Raw genomic sequence first — 18046 nt, 5'->3', positions numbered from 1 at the left:
AGCTGAGATAAAATTTTGGTGGATAAAATAAAAACTGATCTAACTTTTCCTCAAAAATAACTTGAAATTAAGTGTAGAGTGCCAATAACAATAGCAAAAAGAAAAGGAAAACCTGAGTAACTTTCGATCTAATGATGGGATTTTTCACGTTCTAACACGAAATGGTTCGAAAGTTTAATCTTAAACATGCTAATTAATTTGTACAGACGATTGTTCAAGTTACAAAAATAAGACACAAAGGCGTACGTTGACTGAATAAACATACATATTTGATGTGCATAAACACTGTAAGAATGTCCGAATCCATACTTCATAATCTTGAATTTAATATACAGTAAGCAAAATGCAAAATAAATAATAAAATAGGAGAATAAATAAAATAAATAGAAATAGACACTTGAATAAATTATTATCTAATGATCCGATTTTCATGTACAATGGAATCGTAATTGTACAGATGATTATTTAAGTCACAAACGATGTCAAATGCAACAATAATTAAAGTGGTTGATCCTTAATAGTTAGGGTAAGCATAACTTTTTAAATTTAGCCAATGTCTAAAACATTTCACAACATGAGTATCGGGTTCTAGATAATTATGGTCATAAATAATATTAATTCATAGTGGTCATAGATAATATTAATTCATAGTGGTCATAGATAATATTAATTCATAGTGGTCTTAGATAATATTAATTCATAGTAATCTTGGATAATATTAATTCAAAAATCTCACGTTAAAACCAGAGAAATCGGCATGCATGGAAATTAGACACAAAAACGTACTTCGACATTTTATTTTTTTTTAACGCACATAATGACTCGACTAACATATGAGTCTCTGAATCTAGTCTCTAAAATTAATTTTAAAAATTAATATATATTGCGCGAAATAAAACAAAAAGTTATGAAATCAGTCAGAAAACCAAACTTTTTCTGAATATAAGCATACTTTTTTTTAAAACACTTATTTGGAATAAACTGATTAAACACGCTCCGCACCATGTTTAACAAAATCAGTGCAAATAATTCCCAAATCGTTGACTGTTTTGTAGAAAAATCAGATGCTTAACATTTTATATTTTGCATTAGTATTATTACAACATTTATATTTTAACGTTAACATTTCATATTTTGCATTACAGACATGAGTTAAGCCTCGTTCAGGCTGACGCAAAGCGAAAATTCAAGATATCAATATTTGAGCAAGGAATTAAGCTATCCACAGACACGCATGTTTGCATAAGTTCAGATCTAAGACACAGAATTTTAAAGTGCAGCTTCAAAATTCAGATTTGAATCTCAGTGCAGAAAAATGAAAGTTAAAAACTTAAAAGAGTTGGCAGCTACGCAATAAATAATTATCGAATACAATAATATCGCGATCGTCAGTGACAGAAATATCGAATACGATAACATTTTGAATGTTTCTTGTAACTGCATATAATAATTGAGTATGATATAAACAAGAGTATTGCTAAGTTTCGTTTGGGAAACAAAAATATTCATCGATGCAAATTTATTAAGGGGCCTGGAAATTCAGAGGATATCGTGATTATCAATATTTACTGTCGATACAACGTGATAGTAAATTTTGATTAGACATGTATCTCAATAAAAATGAAAAATACTGAAATGATACGGTGCTGGTCAATTTAGAATCACAGAAAAATAGCACCGGAAGTAAAAACCACGGAAAAAAGATCACATTAACTATTATTAAAATTTAACTGCCGATTCGTTTTGGCTCATTGAACCCAAATGAAACGTAATTTAATCATTATTTGAACGTAATTACTTTTTTTTTTTTAAAAAAATGATAGGAATATGTAATACTTTGTAAATTTTACAGCAATTTAATATTATTATTATTAATCTTTAATTGATTTCCTTTAAATATATACATATAATTTAATTCGAATTAAAACTTCAGTGCATTTAAACCTTGACACAAATTGAATCGGTTGTTTAATTAGCATAATTACTAACTAGGCTTTTTTTTTTTTTTTTTCTTTTTTGGCCAGAGCAGATTTATTACAGGGTGCGTAGCCAGATTTTACAACAAAAAATAAGCACGTTTTAAGTACTTAAGCACGCAGAAAATATTTTTAATCACTTCCAAAACAAAATCATAATTCTGATCTGTGCAGCATTAAAATTATTTTTTTCTATCGTTTAAAGTTAACAAAAACTTTACATAATCATGATAAAATAACTAGTTTCTGATAAAAATTGGAGAGAAAATTGTGAAAATCTTGCATTTTTTTGTAATTTAGAACAACAATCGATACGGCAAAGAAAAAATCTCTTTATAAGAGACAGAAAATTAAGAGCCATTTACAAACACCGAAAAAAACGCACCTTTAAAAATCGTAAATCAAAATTAAGTGCCTTTAAGCACTTTTTAAAAACGCAAGCACCCTGTATTAACAAATTTTGTGATATTACTAAGATTAGCCAGAGGTCTATTAAGAAGAAATTAGGGTCCGTTAACGGACACTTCACAAAATATCTCCATAAAAAGGACCCTTCACAAAATAATTTATCTTTTAATCGGACCCTTCAAAAATTTGTTTATCTTCATTATTGTTTTGTACGAAACGAACTAAGTTTACCAAGTTTCACTAAGTTTAAATTCAAAGTGTAGTATTCTAAGAAAATATTTCTGCTTCTAAAAGCACCGTGAGCACATTTTTGATATCAAATGATAATTTTGTAAATAAATAATTGATAAATTTATATTTATTCATAAAATTAATTACTAGAATAATATGTAAATAAAAATTCATTTCTGGTATTTTTTAAATAAAATATTATACACTTAAGAATAAGTTTACATAATGCGTAATGTAGCACCCACATCGGTAAGCTACAACAGCGCCACCACATACAAGCCAGTGAATGCTCAGACTTCGAATTAAAACGAAGTCTGAGCATTAACTTCGAAGTCTGAGCATTCACTGGCTTGTATGTGGTGGCGCTGTTGTAGCTTACCGATGTGGGTGCTACAGTAACACATTAAAAGTGATACATTACTAAGTTGTGTTATTTAAAATATGTCAATTGAAATTATTAAAAATGTGAGTGATTTTGTTTCCATTATTCGTCCGAAATGAATATTCTGCGTTGAGCAGTATAGGCTAAATAACAAATATTTGTATGTTGCAACTCTAATTTAGTAGCAGCAATTGTTGAGCATAATCTTGTATCTATTTACGATTTAAAAAACTTCTTGAAAAGGTTTTTAGCAACTTTTGCAATAAAGGGATCCTATTTGCGCAAAATCACAAAAGCAGGACCCTGGTTGAAAGAATGTGACTTACGCTTATTTTATATTCACACATTATGAGCAGTTTTTTCACAATTTTACAATAACAGGACCTTTCACAAAATGTCTGGACAGACCCCTGTTAGCATACAAAAAGATTAATAAATATGTCGCAAATTATGTGATTTATTAGTGTTTGCCCTTACATAGAATTTTCGTTCAATGTAAAATATTTCCCAAAAGTTAAACATAACTATCCCCTGTTTCATAACGCCATCAAGCATAAGACGGGAAACCAGATCAGGGGGAGGAGTTGGAAATTCATTCTAAAAATAATAAAAATAAATAAAAAACGGATACATAACGATATTGTTCGAGCATTTGTAATAATCCAACAATGGGCCCTTTCAAACGAATATAGCTGAGGGCAATGGAACATGATAGATAAAATGTGTTTCGGAATCAGCCTACCGTTGAATTAAAAAAACTAACAACGCCTTTCGAAGCGTCACGCGTCGGAATACGGAACATCGGAATACGAGAGAGAGAAAAAAAATAGTCATTTGGCGACCTTGTCCCGTTCTAATAAAGCATTTTCCAATTCTTGGCGTCAATGAAACGAAAAATAAAGGCCCTTGATTGAGTGACGCACGCGAAAAATTGAATTCCTGGTTTAGAACAACGCAAAAAATTCAAAATTCAATCAACTTTTTTCTTGTTTGGAATTAGTTAACGCAGTGCACAATGCCAGTCAAGGTGAAACTACGTCATCTATCTAGTCGACGAATCCAGAAATTATTTTCTCGCTACATGCTATTTAAAAGTAAAAATGTAATAAACATCTTCAAAAGAAACGTAGTGATAACTGATTATTAAATCAGGAAGTTTTCCTCTGGAAAGCTATGTCTAAAAATATATATACTTGTAATAAACAAGTTGAAACTAAATGACATTGATTTCGAAAAGGCGCATAGCGATATGAGATAGAAAAATAACTGCCGACAAATTTTCTAAAACTGATTCTAAGAGTCTATATATTTATTAGGGATGTAACAAATATTAGGCAAAGTATTTTTCGATTAAGATTTTTTGGGGGTAAATTTGTATAGACTTGGTAAAGAAGATCTAGAATCTATTTTTTTAATATACATTCTTAGAAGTAGTTTTAGCACATATTTGCTAAGTTCTACAGCTTGTTAATTTATTTTCTGAAAGACAAATTGAAAAATTAAAACTAGATTACTTTACACAAAATATGTGTGTTTTATTTTTTTTTAATTATATTCAGGCAAGTTAATTTTCGTAGTTTTTTTTAACGCTTAATGTTTTAAAAATTGAGAACTTTTTTTGCCATTTTCGTAGAACATAGGCTCAACGTTAAAGTTAGATTTCAGAACTAAGAGCAATTTTTTTCTGTTCCTCTATTGTTTTTTTTTTTTTTAATAACTTTTTGTATCAACGTTTTTTTATGAAAACATTTTTTAAAGAGCGTTTCTAACGAACGTTATTCTTTTATGGTCACTTTTTTTTCTAAAAATACGGCTATGTGAAAAAGTCAAATTAAGATTTCTAGCGTTAAATATTTTGTTTAAAAACTATGAACGATTTTCGTGTGGTTTTTTTATCTAGCTTTTCTTTTTCAAAAATCTTACGTTTTTATTAGGACGCGACAATTAAGGTTTCTATTAGACTTTAATCTTCACTTCACTTGAAAACACGGTAAATAGAAAAATTGAAATGTAAAGCTTTTTTACAAAAATTAAGATCGATTTTTATTTTTTCAGTTTTGTTTTTGCATAAACTCTTTGTTCCTCATGGGCGTTTTTACGATAGAGCTGCATTTTTAAAAGCTTTTCAGATAAACATTGTATCTTATGTTACATGGTTAAAAAAAACTAAAAGGATTTTTTTTTCTATTTCTTTTTATTTAAACTTAACAACTTAGTTTTTTAAATATTTAATATTTCTAATTATCTTTATTATCTTAAACATTTCTGTTAAGGTGTTCTTCTCTTTACCCTATACCAACAATACAGAGAGATAATTTTTTACTATTTTTAAATAGAACTAAACTGACTAGACTTATTGATATATAAAAAATACTATTTATAAATGATTTTTTTTATTTTTTTAAATATGTATTCATTCGACAGCCAAATATTTGATATTCGGCCGATATTCCGTGTTCAACTATTCAGACAAATGACTATTCGTTAGATCACTAATATTTATTTTGTTACCTTAAAATTCAAGACAAAGGTCGATTCATACTTTTTTTTTTTTTTTTTTTGGAGAAATGCCCTATTCTAGTGAAAAAATCTACTCATAATTTCGCGAATTTATTGTTGTAGACTCCAGTTTGAGATAAAATACAATAACCACGTCTGCCCATTCTTTTCAGTAAAAAAGCTCAGTCAAACAAAAGGAAAAAACAAAGTTTTCAGGTCTACAAATAAGATCCAGTTTTTGAGCAGGGGAGGGGAGCGTTAAAGAAGGTTCTTCCGTTTCTCAGATTTTTGGAATGAAAAATACTATAATGAATTTGCAGGGGTCTGTCCAGACGTTTTGTGAAAGGTCCTGTTTTTGTAATATTGTGAAAAAACTATTCATAATTTGTGAATATAAAATAAGCGTTAAGTCACATTCTTTTAGCCACGGTCCTGTTTTTGTAAATTTGTGCAAATAGGGTCCTGTTATTGCAAAAATTGCTGAAAACTAGGACTGGGCGATATTAGAAATTATATATCGTGATATATCGTCAGTTTTGCATCGCGATATAGCGATGTATCGCGATATAGTATTTTTGAATTTCATTTACTTTAAGGCACAGAAAGTCAGATTTCTATCAAGACTTCATACGCATATTGATTTAAATCAATTTATAAATTTGAAAATATATATGTTTTGCTAAAGAAAGATATTAAATAAATTGACTAAGATGTACAAATCTTACTTAAAATATTTATTGAAAAAATGTGTGTAGATACAGAATGAAATATTTGCACTTCTTTATCGTTTATAAGGTATAAGCAGTCTTAATTTAAGTTAACCCCTAAAACACCCTTAATGAAAAAAAATATTGTTATCAAACAAAAGCTGATTTTAAAATTTCAAAATATATTTTAATTAAAATAAAAGTTAGATTGACTAAAAGCCGAAGTTTAAAATTAAAAATGTTCGAATTTTAAACTAAAACGTAAACATAAGATTTGTAATAATTTCTTAAAATTTTCGCTCTCTGAAAGATTTCTCAGTTTAAAAATAAAAAAGGAATTTTATAAAGATATCTAGCTGAAATTATTGAAAGAAAATTTAAAAAATTAAAAAAAAAGTTTGTTAAGAAATTCATTATACACTTAAAACAAAGTGTTAAAAATATATTTTTTTTTTTAAAAAGAAACTTTTTTTAACAAATCAATATTTGCTTGTACTATTATGCGTAAATAATAACAGAATTATTAAGTTCGATCGTAATGTTCAAATTCTGAATGAAGAAGTAAACACAAGTTTTGTTATATTTTCTAAAAATGATCACGCAAATAACAAAAGATTTCTTAGTTTAAAAATAAATAAATAAATAAAAGTGAAATTTATCAATATATTTACCTAACAGCATAGAAACAAAATTTAAAAAATAAGTTCGTTAAAAAATTATTTGTATGCTTAAAACAAAGAGCTAAATAAATTTTAGAAAAAAAATGCTTCTTAAACACTATTTTTATTATTATTTCATATAAATAATTAAATTAAATTAAATAATGACCGAATTATGAACGAAAAACAAAGTAGGGCAAAGTTTCTTAATTAAATTCTTAAAAATAAAAACAAAAGAATTGTGATATTCGGTAATATATTTAGCTAATTAACCAATAATATAAAACGAAAATTAAAAAAAAATAATGATTTTACTCTCTAATAAAACGAAGTAGTAATTGATAAAAAAAAAAAAAAGAAATGAATAAAATTCGCGAACTTTTCAAATTCTTTTGAACAAATAAAGTTTATTGACTTATGTCCAAAAAATAAGTTTTGTTTTAACTTTATTTCTAAAAATAAAAACAACTCAAGATTTATAAATTTAAAATCAGTAATAGAAGCCCATTAAATTATTAGAAGTTTTATCCGAAAGGTTTTTAATAAATTAAAAGAAAGTAAAAAAATAACCTAACAAATTTATTTACTTTGTAATTTAATTCCTTATGGGTGCCTTAAATTAGATTTCCGATAATTTTCACATTTAAAAATATAAAAAAAGTTTTGTCAGAAAATAAATAAGAAACTTACCTAATTAATGAAGAAACTTTTCTTTAAAAATTCTTTTCAATAATAGATTGCGTTCAGAACAAGGTTACGACGGTGATCACGAAGTTAATCCCATTGAAAATAATCTACAAGAAACGATTTCAAATCGCGAAGGTGCGAAAACGAACATGTGATATAACGATATAAGGTCTCAAAAGTGATTCTGATTCTACCGCTCATCAGTCAAGGCCGTCTCAACAAAACGAAACAATATCGTCTTCCACAGCGCGAGTTGGCATCGGAACGTAAGAGAAAGTCCTTGCGTGTATCGCTATATCGCTATATCGTTATATCGTCTTCTTCACTCGACGGCTTAAATCAGATTTCTTATGCATCGCTTGGAATGAAAGTTGCTGTATCGGTTTGCCGATATAGGCGTTAAATCGATATGTCGCGATATATCGATTTATAGCCCAGTCCTACTGAAAACCTTTTCAAGAAGTTTTTTAATTGTAAATAGATTCGTAAATAGATACAAGATTCTGCTCAACAATTGCTGTTACTAAATTAGAGATGCAACATACAAATATTTGGTATTTAGCCTATACTGCTCAACACAGAATATTCATTTCGGACGAATAATGGACACAAAATCACTCACATTTTTAATAATTTCAATTGACAAATTTTAAATAGCACAACTGAGTAATGTATCACTCTTAATGTGTTACGCATTAAGTTAACCTAAACAATTCTTAAATTTATAATATTTTATTTAAAAAATTGCCAGAAATAACTTTTATTTAAATAATATTCTATTAATTAATTTTATGAATAAATATAAATTGATCAATTATTTATTTACAAAAAAAAATATGATTTAATATTAATAAGAATGCGAACACGATGTTTAAAAAAGTAGAAATATCTTCTTAGAATACTACATTTAGAACTTAGAGAAACTTAGTTTGTCTTGAACAGTCTTTCTCTCCTCCCCCCCCCCCCCCTGGGGAAGGGTTTATTCGATTAACAAAACAATAATGAAGATAAACAAATTTGTGAAGGGTCCGATTAAAAGATAAATTATTTTGTGAAGGGTTTGTTTTCATGAAAAAATATTTTGTAAACAACCAACGAAGAAATTTGGACCCGTAAACGGACCCAAATTTCTTCTAAACAGACCCCTGATTTGTTTATGTTCTGCGAGATTCCATCAAATACACTGGCTAATCTAAAACAGACCTTGTAACAATTGAATAAAGTTATAATTTTTATTACTACATCGTGAACTTAAGTTCAAAAAATACTTAAATATCAAAAATATGACCCGTGGGCTAGTTATCACGTGAATTGCCAAAAAGGCATAGAATTTAAATAAAAACATAAATAAATAAATGAAAATAAAAAAAAGTATTTAAATTATGTAAAAGAGGGCAAAATCAGTTAAAGATTGCCAAAAATCAGATTCTTAATACGGGCAATTTAAAGTATAATTGGGTATAATATGAAAAAAACACAACTACTTCCACTCTGAAAATTTTACTAGGAATAATATTTACCTTTTAGTTTAATTAATGAGCTGAGTTTTAAATACGTTTACTAAATTCATAAACTTAGATAAAACAACAAAATAAATTATTTAAAAAGGAATTTCCAACCTGACGAGTAGCGACTTATAACAACACACTTCGTTAAATGTTTACTTGTTGTTAGAAATCAGGTTCGCAGAAAATGTTGTTTACTAGTTAAATTTAGTAGGAATAACACGACCTGTGACGTAGGCTATAGTATACCCAATTCAATATATAACGACAAATACGAATTCATAGCAATAAACTCACTTGTTAAGTCGATTGAGTCTAAAATTAAAATAAATAAACAGAATCAACAAATACTCCTGAAACAAATAATTTGTCTTTACCTGATCTCAATATTTATTATTAGAAAAGTTTGTCTTTTAATATATTAAGAATCAATCAAATACTATAAATTTGAAGGGGGGAAAATCAAAAAGAGGAGTTAATCAATAAGGCAAGCGAAGCAATCACGAATGACTGTGTTTTTTTTATCGATATAATTTCTTAACATCTGGGATTATCCTCTCTTGAATGGCTCCAGCTTACGTCTGCCTCGCATAAAAGGTCATTGGACTTCTTTTTAACGCCATTGTTTATAGGTAGTTCAATATTTTTTAACAGAACATCATCCATAATTCCATCTGAATATATTCATTGAGTGAAATGAATCACAGTAATTCTCAATTACCTAAACTGATGAAAATGTGAAATAGATTCAAAGATGAAGCAAAATTGAAAGCCCAAACTGATCGAAATTGTCTGCTGGTTATGACTAAGTAAAAAGAAAAATTAAAGGAAGTTATTTACCTTAAACACATCGTTAGGTTTTATGGCGTGATTTTTTTTTTCTCTCCCAATATTTCGAAGGATTTATGTTTTCACGCCTTTTTTTCCCTAATGATTTTCCTATATATCAAATATTAAAAGGTTAAATTCAACAAAAACTAACAGGATGCGTGAAAGTAATTTGGAAAGACAGTTTATTTTTTTCGAAAATTAAATTTGAGAAGAAAAAAAAATTCCAAATCGTATACGAAGTTACTTATTAAAGGGTAAACTATAATAAAATAATTAAGTGATAAAAGCATTACAAGAAAAAAAAAAAAAATTTTTTTAAAAAGGGAGAAATCGGACTTATTTGTTGTCCGGAAATAACACTAGCCATATTCGTAGAAATCATCGAAAATTCCTTGTTAAGTTGTTAAGGTTTTCGCTCGCATGCACGAATTTATCGCATCCTTTGTGAATGTTCCATTAAAAATATTCTTTTTTGTCAAGTTGACTTATTAATATCAAAGAGATTAGTATTCCTATGACCCTTCAATCGGTACTATACCTACAGCAGAAGTAGACTTTTCGATCGAATCATTATGAAGAACATTTAAAACAGGGTGCGTAGCCAAATCTTTCAACAAAAAATAAGCACTTTTTAAGCACTCAAAAAATATTTTTAAGCACTACATACATAAACAAAATGTAAAATAATTTTCAAAGACTTAACCCAAATCACAAGGGAAACTAGGGAAGTGTGACTCGCCAATTTTGAAATAAACTAGTGGGATGCATGCCTTATGAGGAACAATTTTAGGGGGCAACATTCGTTTCGGCCCATAGAAGGTCTTGTGAGAGATAAAAAATAATTCAATATATGGAAAAATCGGTATTTTATTACTTCAATGCAGACTATTAGTTATTGTAATTGTCTCATAATCCAATTAATTTGTAATTAATTGGATAATTAATTATTTTTTAATTAATAAATTAATCAGAAATTATTAATTAATTAATTGATTTGCAATTACATACTCCAATTAATTTGGAAAGTTTTTTGAAAAAAAAATTAAAAGAATTTGATGTCAATTTTTTTTTTTTTAAATTAACCTAACAGGTTTTTCTGAAAAACTGCAGATACATAAAATTTTCAAAATCAATTTCAACAATAAATATGCATTATATAGTACGTGAAAGTAATTAATTATCTAATTAATTACAAATTAATTGGAGTATGAGACAATTACAATAACTAATAGTCTGCATTGAAGTAATAAAATACTGATTTTTCCATACATTGAATTATTTTTTATCTCTCATAGGACCTTCTATGGGCCGAAACGAATGTTGCCCCCTAAAATTATTCCTCATAAGGCGTACATCCCACTAGTTTATTTCAAAATTGGCGAGTCACACTTCCCTAGTTTCCCTTGTCAGTTATATGTACATGCGGACCCACAAGTATTTCACCTAACATGTAAAATGATTGGTGCTTTCATACACTATGAACCAACGGGGAGCCGTTGAATAGAACAATGTGAAAAGCATGCTTTTGAATAATACCTGGCGAAAACGGACATGGTAAAGAAAAAAATCTCACTTTCAAAAAGGGAAAATTAAGCTCTTTTTAAAAACACCCAATGAAAAAAGCACCTTTAAGGGCTTTTAAAAAAATAAAATCAAAAACAAGCCCCTTTAAGCACTTTCTAAAAACGCTACACACCATGCAAAATCATCCTTTACTTTGCCTCAGACAGATCCTTATGATCCCTGGATCCCCTCATGTGGGAAACTGGGTCATGTGACCCTCAAAAAAATGGAATGGGAATCTAATGTGGGTAGGGATTTTGACACTTAAACAGCAGGTGCATATTGCACTGTGAAAAGTTACATTTACCAGGTGCAACAATGAATTAAGGAAGTCACCTAATTCTCAAATATGGAAAACGTTGGGACAAAAACTAATCAAAATTATATTTCAAACCTCATATGTTTTCGATTTCTTTCATCCCCTACGAAAGAATACTTTCACATTACAGTTTCTTATTTTGAACATCAGTCACCAAATAGACTTAATTTTAAAAAAATTTGATGACAGTTTATTGATAAGTATAGATATAAACATTATTGAGACTCATGTAAAGGACTTCATTCAAGGATTGGCTTCACACAGATTTTTTTTATAGCAACAGTTTCATTTCCGTTGAAATATGTTTGATATAAATGTTTATATACCACAAAGGAATTGATCAGGCATTTGGTGTTTTTTAGAACAGTAATTTAATTTATTTATAGCAGATTCATAACTGTGAAGAAACTTTGGCAAAGAATTTAATTAAATCAGAACCAAGAATAAAAACTTTACTAAAATTACGTACAAACAATTTTTATTTTTACAGCAAAAATTGTTTGGGAAAAGCCTTGTTTAACTTGAAAATTAAAAGATAAAATTTTAAGAAATATACATATTTATTTCAGAGACCCGCTAAAATGAATTGGAATATTTTCATGTGAATGGCTGCTTTAAAACAGGTATAAATAACTAATAGATTGTGGCAACTATGAAGTTTAATAAAAGTACTACTGTTACGGCTCATTAAGATACATCAATACCAAGTAGCTTAGTAAGAGCTACAGAACCCAGGGCTATCTATCCACTCACCTAAAAAAATATTAAACTGTAAAACCGAATAAAAACCTCGTTTAAGTGGGTTTTTAAGAAATGGCATTTAAGGAGTTCTTTGCCAACCTTATTTTTTTCTATTATTACTATAATTATTATTAAAAAAAAAAAAAATTTTAAATATTTTTCTCAAATTATTCTGCTATTTTTTAAGCAAATAATCCTGATTACATAATAAAAATCTTTTAAATTTTCACTTTTTGGAGATACTATATTAAATAAAAGTACCATGGTTCATTATGCTACATCAATACTACATAGTTCAGTTAAAGCTACAGAAACTTCATAATTTACAGAGTAGACAGTAATTCACAAGAATAATGAAAGAGAAATTTTTTGAGTTTTAAAATTGCCTTTAATTTAAAGAAATTATCTTATTTTGATAAAATTTGCACCATTTCCAAACATAGCTTTTTTTAAACAAGGTTAAATTTTAATCAATATTAGGACTCAAAATTTTCGTAATATAAATTTTATTCATTCCTATTAAAGTTTGCAGAACTTATAGTGAAATTTAGACGTAATTAAAATATAGCATTCCTAATCTACTTAATTTTTATATTGATTTGATTTTAGTTCTTACTTTTAATTCAGGCAATACAAAATGTTTTTTTCTGCATTGTTGAAAATGTATCCTTAATTTAAACTTTTAATTGTGTAATAGCTTACCTGTAACAAAATAAAGCTTAAAACTACTTAAAAGAGAAAATTTAAACATATTTTTTTTAAAGTTTTTTTTATTTTTTTTTTTTTAAATTTAATAAAGTTAGATCTTTAAGATAAAAAGTCACTTTTTAAAGTATAATTGTTAATTAAATAAAAATATAGATTTAATAGAGGAGAGTGGCTCATCTTGGGACATTTTTATTTTTGGTCCTAAATTTTAAATTATCTTTTAGATTCAGATATATGTCAGCATCACCTAACCTTGGACCATATTTTGATTCTACTGATTAAGCAAGTGAGAATTTATTAGAATTTTTATTTTTTGAAGCATGTTTATTAAATTTTATATAAAAGTTTAATTAGTTGCAGAAAGAAATTTTAATACAATTTCTTTTAATAATGGGTAATATAATGAAGTATAAAGTTTTGCCTTTAGAAGTTATTAAATTTAATTGATTCTAATGCTAAGTCTAAAAGTATGATATTTTAAAATATCCTATTAAGTATATAGTGCACCTTGGGACAGATGGAGGTGGCCCACCATGGGACACTCGATATGCATAATTAATCATTAAAAACAGATTTTTAACAAAAAGTTATTGTGCATGCAAAGTATTTTTTAATTTATATAATGTGTTTATTAATAGTTATTATTTCTTATTTTAGGAACTCATTAGACTTAACTAATCACAAGAATTGGAAGCAAAAAGTATAAAAATAATGCAGCAATTTGTGCTAACAATGTTGAAAAAGCAACTGCAAATTTTATCAGGGGAAATGACTTGTAAGAAAGCTGCTGAATTCCACAATATTAGTAAGACCACACTGAGCCGCAATTTTATTTCCTTTAAAAAAAGAGAGCAGCCAAATTCTAACTTTAAATAGATTTTAAATATACAGAGTTGCAAAATATTCACAGACGAGGAAGAAACAGATTTGGTTCACTATATGTTACAAGCCTCCAAGCACCATTAAGGATTAACAATATGTGATACACATGCACTAACATATGAGTGCGCTTCGCCAAACCAAATGAACATTCCTCCAAACTGGGAGAAATGTTTAAAAAAATCTGTGAAGATGAGGATTTAATGCTCTCAGAATTAGTGAGAAATACATCCAAAAGAAAACCAGTAAATAGTGATTTGTGTAATGATAACAGTGATGATGATGCTTGCAGCTTAAATGAAATGAACAGTGAAAGTGACAAAATATTTGACGATAAGCAAAAAGTACATCTAGAAAAAAGTAGTGAAACAAGATTACATATTGGAGATTTTGCTCATAGCAAATTTGCTGGTAAAAGATCTGTTGTTGCATTTGTAGATTGTGTTGAAAGAGTTGATAGAGATGAGTAAGAGTTATCAGTTTTGAGAAGAGTGAATCAATCTGCAATATTTACTTATCCCGAAAAAGAAGACAAATCATACATAGATTCAAATGACATTTCGTTAAAACTTAAGCAGAGCAAAGCTTTGAGCATTCTTTAGGTTTGGTATTTAATTCTGAACAATTGGATTTGCATACAAGAAGTTGAAACTAACAAAATAAAACTTTATCAACAAGATTAAAAAATTTAAATTTATTTAGCTATACTATTTTTAGAAAATTTCTACTCAACTTTTCACATCTTTTAAACTGTCCCAAGGTGCCCCACTAGGAGGTACACCTTGGGACAAATAATAAGGTAACTAAACATTTTTTTAAATTTTTTCTATGACAGATACAAAATCTAAACCTAGTTAAAAATGTTTTCAAATGTTAAAAGAATACCAGGTAAAATTTTGAAGAAAATTGATCAAAATAAGAAAATTTAAAAAAATGAAAATAACAAAGTGTCCCAAGGTGAGCCACTCTCCCCTAATAATAATGCTTTCAAAATAAACAACCATTTTCCCTAAATATTGATCAAATACATTGCAATGAATATTTATTGTTTATGAAATCAAAATTTAACTTAATAGTTCCAATGCACCCAGTCTTAAATGTTTTAATTTTTTTCAAAAAAATACAAACTCATCAAAAGACTGAAAACTTTCACAACTCTTTTAATGATTTTTAAAAAAAAAAAAAAAAAAAAAAAAAAAAAAAAAAAAAACTTTGTTACGCAGCAAGCATTTACTTAAATTAATAAGAAATCAAAATTTTTGTCTTTACTTCCATCAGATTTCGACACATTTATATCATTAAAAAATTAACTTTTACAAAACTAAACAAAAAAACTTTAAATAAAAAGAAAATTATTTTTGTATTACAACTCACCTTACTTTCTACATCTTAATTAATATCACAAGAAAATTGTGAACTAAAAAATGTAACATATAATAAAACTAGTTCCAAAAATTTTTTATACAAATAACAATTTTTTTAAACATTATTTCATATTTTTTCAAATAATTTAATTAATTTTTAATAGTAAATTAATATTTAATTATTGCAATGTGTGTGTGTGTTAATTTATGCATTTTCAAATAATAAAATCCAAAATATGACAGTTAAATAATAAGAAACAAGTAAATTTAAAATTTGTAAGAAAGGAATATTTACAAAATTATTTCCCAGGATGAACCATTAATTTAATATCAAATTTTGTGATTAAAAATAATGTATCAACATGTTTACTACACATAGTTTAAACTATTTCATAAAACACTTTAGGAACATGCTTACAAGCGTTTTTGAAAAAGAAAATCTTAATAGTTAACTCCACTGCTTAACATAATACAAAAGATATGACAGTCTATTTACTTTCTAACCAATAACCTATTAAATAGTTAAAAGGTAGGAGTTCAATCTTACAATATATTTAAAAGATTTTAGGATAAAAGATATAACATAAAAAAAAAAGACAATAGTAGTCTAGTTGCTACAAAACCATAACCATGCAAAATAAAATTTGTTCTAAGAAATGAATAAGAACAAAAATTATTACATAGCAAAATAATCTATTACTTCCTTTAAAAAAAAAAAAAAAAAAAAAAAAAAAAACAGCTTCCTATATATATATAAGTATACAAGAATATTCATTTGAGAAAAAAATTAATTCAAAGAATTTACATTTTTGAATATCAAAATTAGCAGTACTGATCAACACCTTACATGCATATATAAGTAAGGGACTCAAACCATCAACATAAGCTTATGTGCAACATAGCCAATGTCTTGAAAAATAGACATCAAAAATTATATATAGACTAAGACTATAAATATTTATATAGTCTAAGACTATATAAACTATACAGAAATAGACTTGAAACATGAAAAATATGATCACATCGCTAAATAAATATCTAAAAATAAAAAGATACTTTTCGGTTAATTGAAAAGTCGCCAAAAAATGTAGAACTTTGCCAATTTTTATTTTATTTATTTTTTTAACACAAAAATTAAAAATTTAAAAAAATGAATTAAATTGAAAATAGTTAAAGTTTCTAGTACCCAGATAACCAAAAAAAGTAACAAAAAAAACTTAAAATTTAGATTGTCGAATTTCAACATCAAAAACTGATTGTTGACAAGTCCTGCAAAAATAATGGTTTAAGTTCTCGAAAATCCTAAGCACTGAAATAGTGAGCAAATTTTTTTTTTTTAGAAAACCATTCAGTTGTACATGCATGAACAAAATTTCGAGTACCTATATTAAATTGAATACATACAATTCATTTTTATAAAATTAGTTTCGATGCTATCTCTAAATTTTAATTAAAATAACTTTAAGCATTTAAGTCAACACAGCAACAAAATGTTAAGCATAGACATCTCACACATATTTATCCATCACTTGGTAAACTAATAACTATCAAAGAATTGCCAGCACTAATAAAATATTTATGTAAGCTTATATTTTAATGTTTAAATTTAATTTGGGGATACTTCCGTATCATTATTTGTCACGCCAACTACAATTGCCAAGGTGCCAAATAAATTTTTAACTATCATTTATTTTATTTTTTTAAATAACATGTAAATGCCCAGGGATAACTATGCATTATGCCATTAGAGTTGGTCCCTTTTTGTGTTGTTTCTTTTAGTTTCTTGCAAGCTGCTGCCTAGCACAATACAGAAATCTCCCATTTAATTCAAATGCGTGCATAGTATGATTGAAATAACTAAACTATATCCAGTAATGTTGATGAACCAACATTTTAGTTTGATAGCAGGAAGATTTTAAATAATGTTGATTAAAAAGTTATGAAAAATAATACAAAATTAAGTTATCTGAATAAATTATACCGTTTGAGAAAAGCAGACTGATGATCTGTTACAGTGTTTAACAAAAAAAACCAGCATTAAATTAGAAATACACTTTTGTCAACTTAAACACCGATTCAATTAAATATTTACTAAGTTAATGTTTCAAGAGATTTTGTTGTGAACATAAAAAGAATGACTGAAACAATTACACGTTTAAAAACCCATCAAGTATACACATAGTTGTAAAATGTAACTACGTTTTTCATAAAATCCCATTTACTTTAGGGTATTTGTCTTAACATTTATTTAATAATAGCTTACATCTTTCAGATGTATTTTGAGGAATAAAATTGAGCTTCATATAATTGCTCTATGTGAAGAAAAATGAAATATAAAGTTGCAAATACTAGTAAGAATTATTTTGTTGTTACTTACCGTAATTAGAGGCTAAAACAACGTTACATAATACATTTAAAAAGCAATAAAAGCTAATAAAGCGCATAACAACCTTACAAGCCGCCATGATTCTAACAATAATGACAAGGAGTTGCCAATGAACTAGAGGTCTCAATGGAACTTTATCTTAACTAAACGAAAATCTGGCAACAAGTTAAATTGATACGAAAAAAGTAATACAACTCCCAT

The 18046-nt window shown here is 27.2% G+C and overlaps 1 protein-coding gene across 1 annotated transcript in view; it reads right to left on the bottom strand.

Moving 5' to 3' along the window:
- The window catches only part of LOC147815962 (plexin domain-containing protein 1-like), a 43934-nt gene extending 25939 nt beyond the window's left edge, over nucleotides 1–17995 (bottom strand). The window contains exon 1 of the mRNA XM_087156673.1: nucleotides 17837–17995. Within this exon, the coding sequence (XP_087012799.1) occupies nucleotides 17837–17924 (88 nt within the window). The 5' untranslated portion in view covers nucleotides 17925–17995. The remainder of the gene's footprint in view (nucleotides 1–17836) is intronic.
- Between the last annotated feature and the right edge of the window lie 51 nt (nucleotides 17996–18046).

The sequence above is a fragment of the Parasteatoda tepidariorum genome, chromosome 2, assembly GCF_982258835.1.
Source record: "Parasteatoda tepidariorum strain Cologne lab strain chromosome 2, Ptep-v5.0, whole genome shotgun sequence".
NCBI classification, from domain to species: domain Eukaryota; kingdom Metazoa; phylum Arthropoda; class Arachnida; order Araneae; family Theridiidae; genus Parasteatoda; species Parasteatoda tepidariorum.
This window is presented reverse-complemented; position numbering and strand designations above follow the sequence as displayed.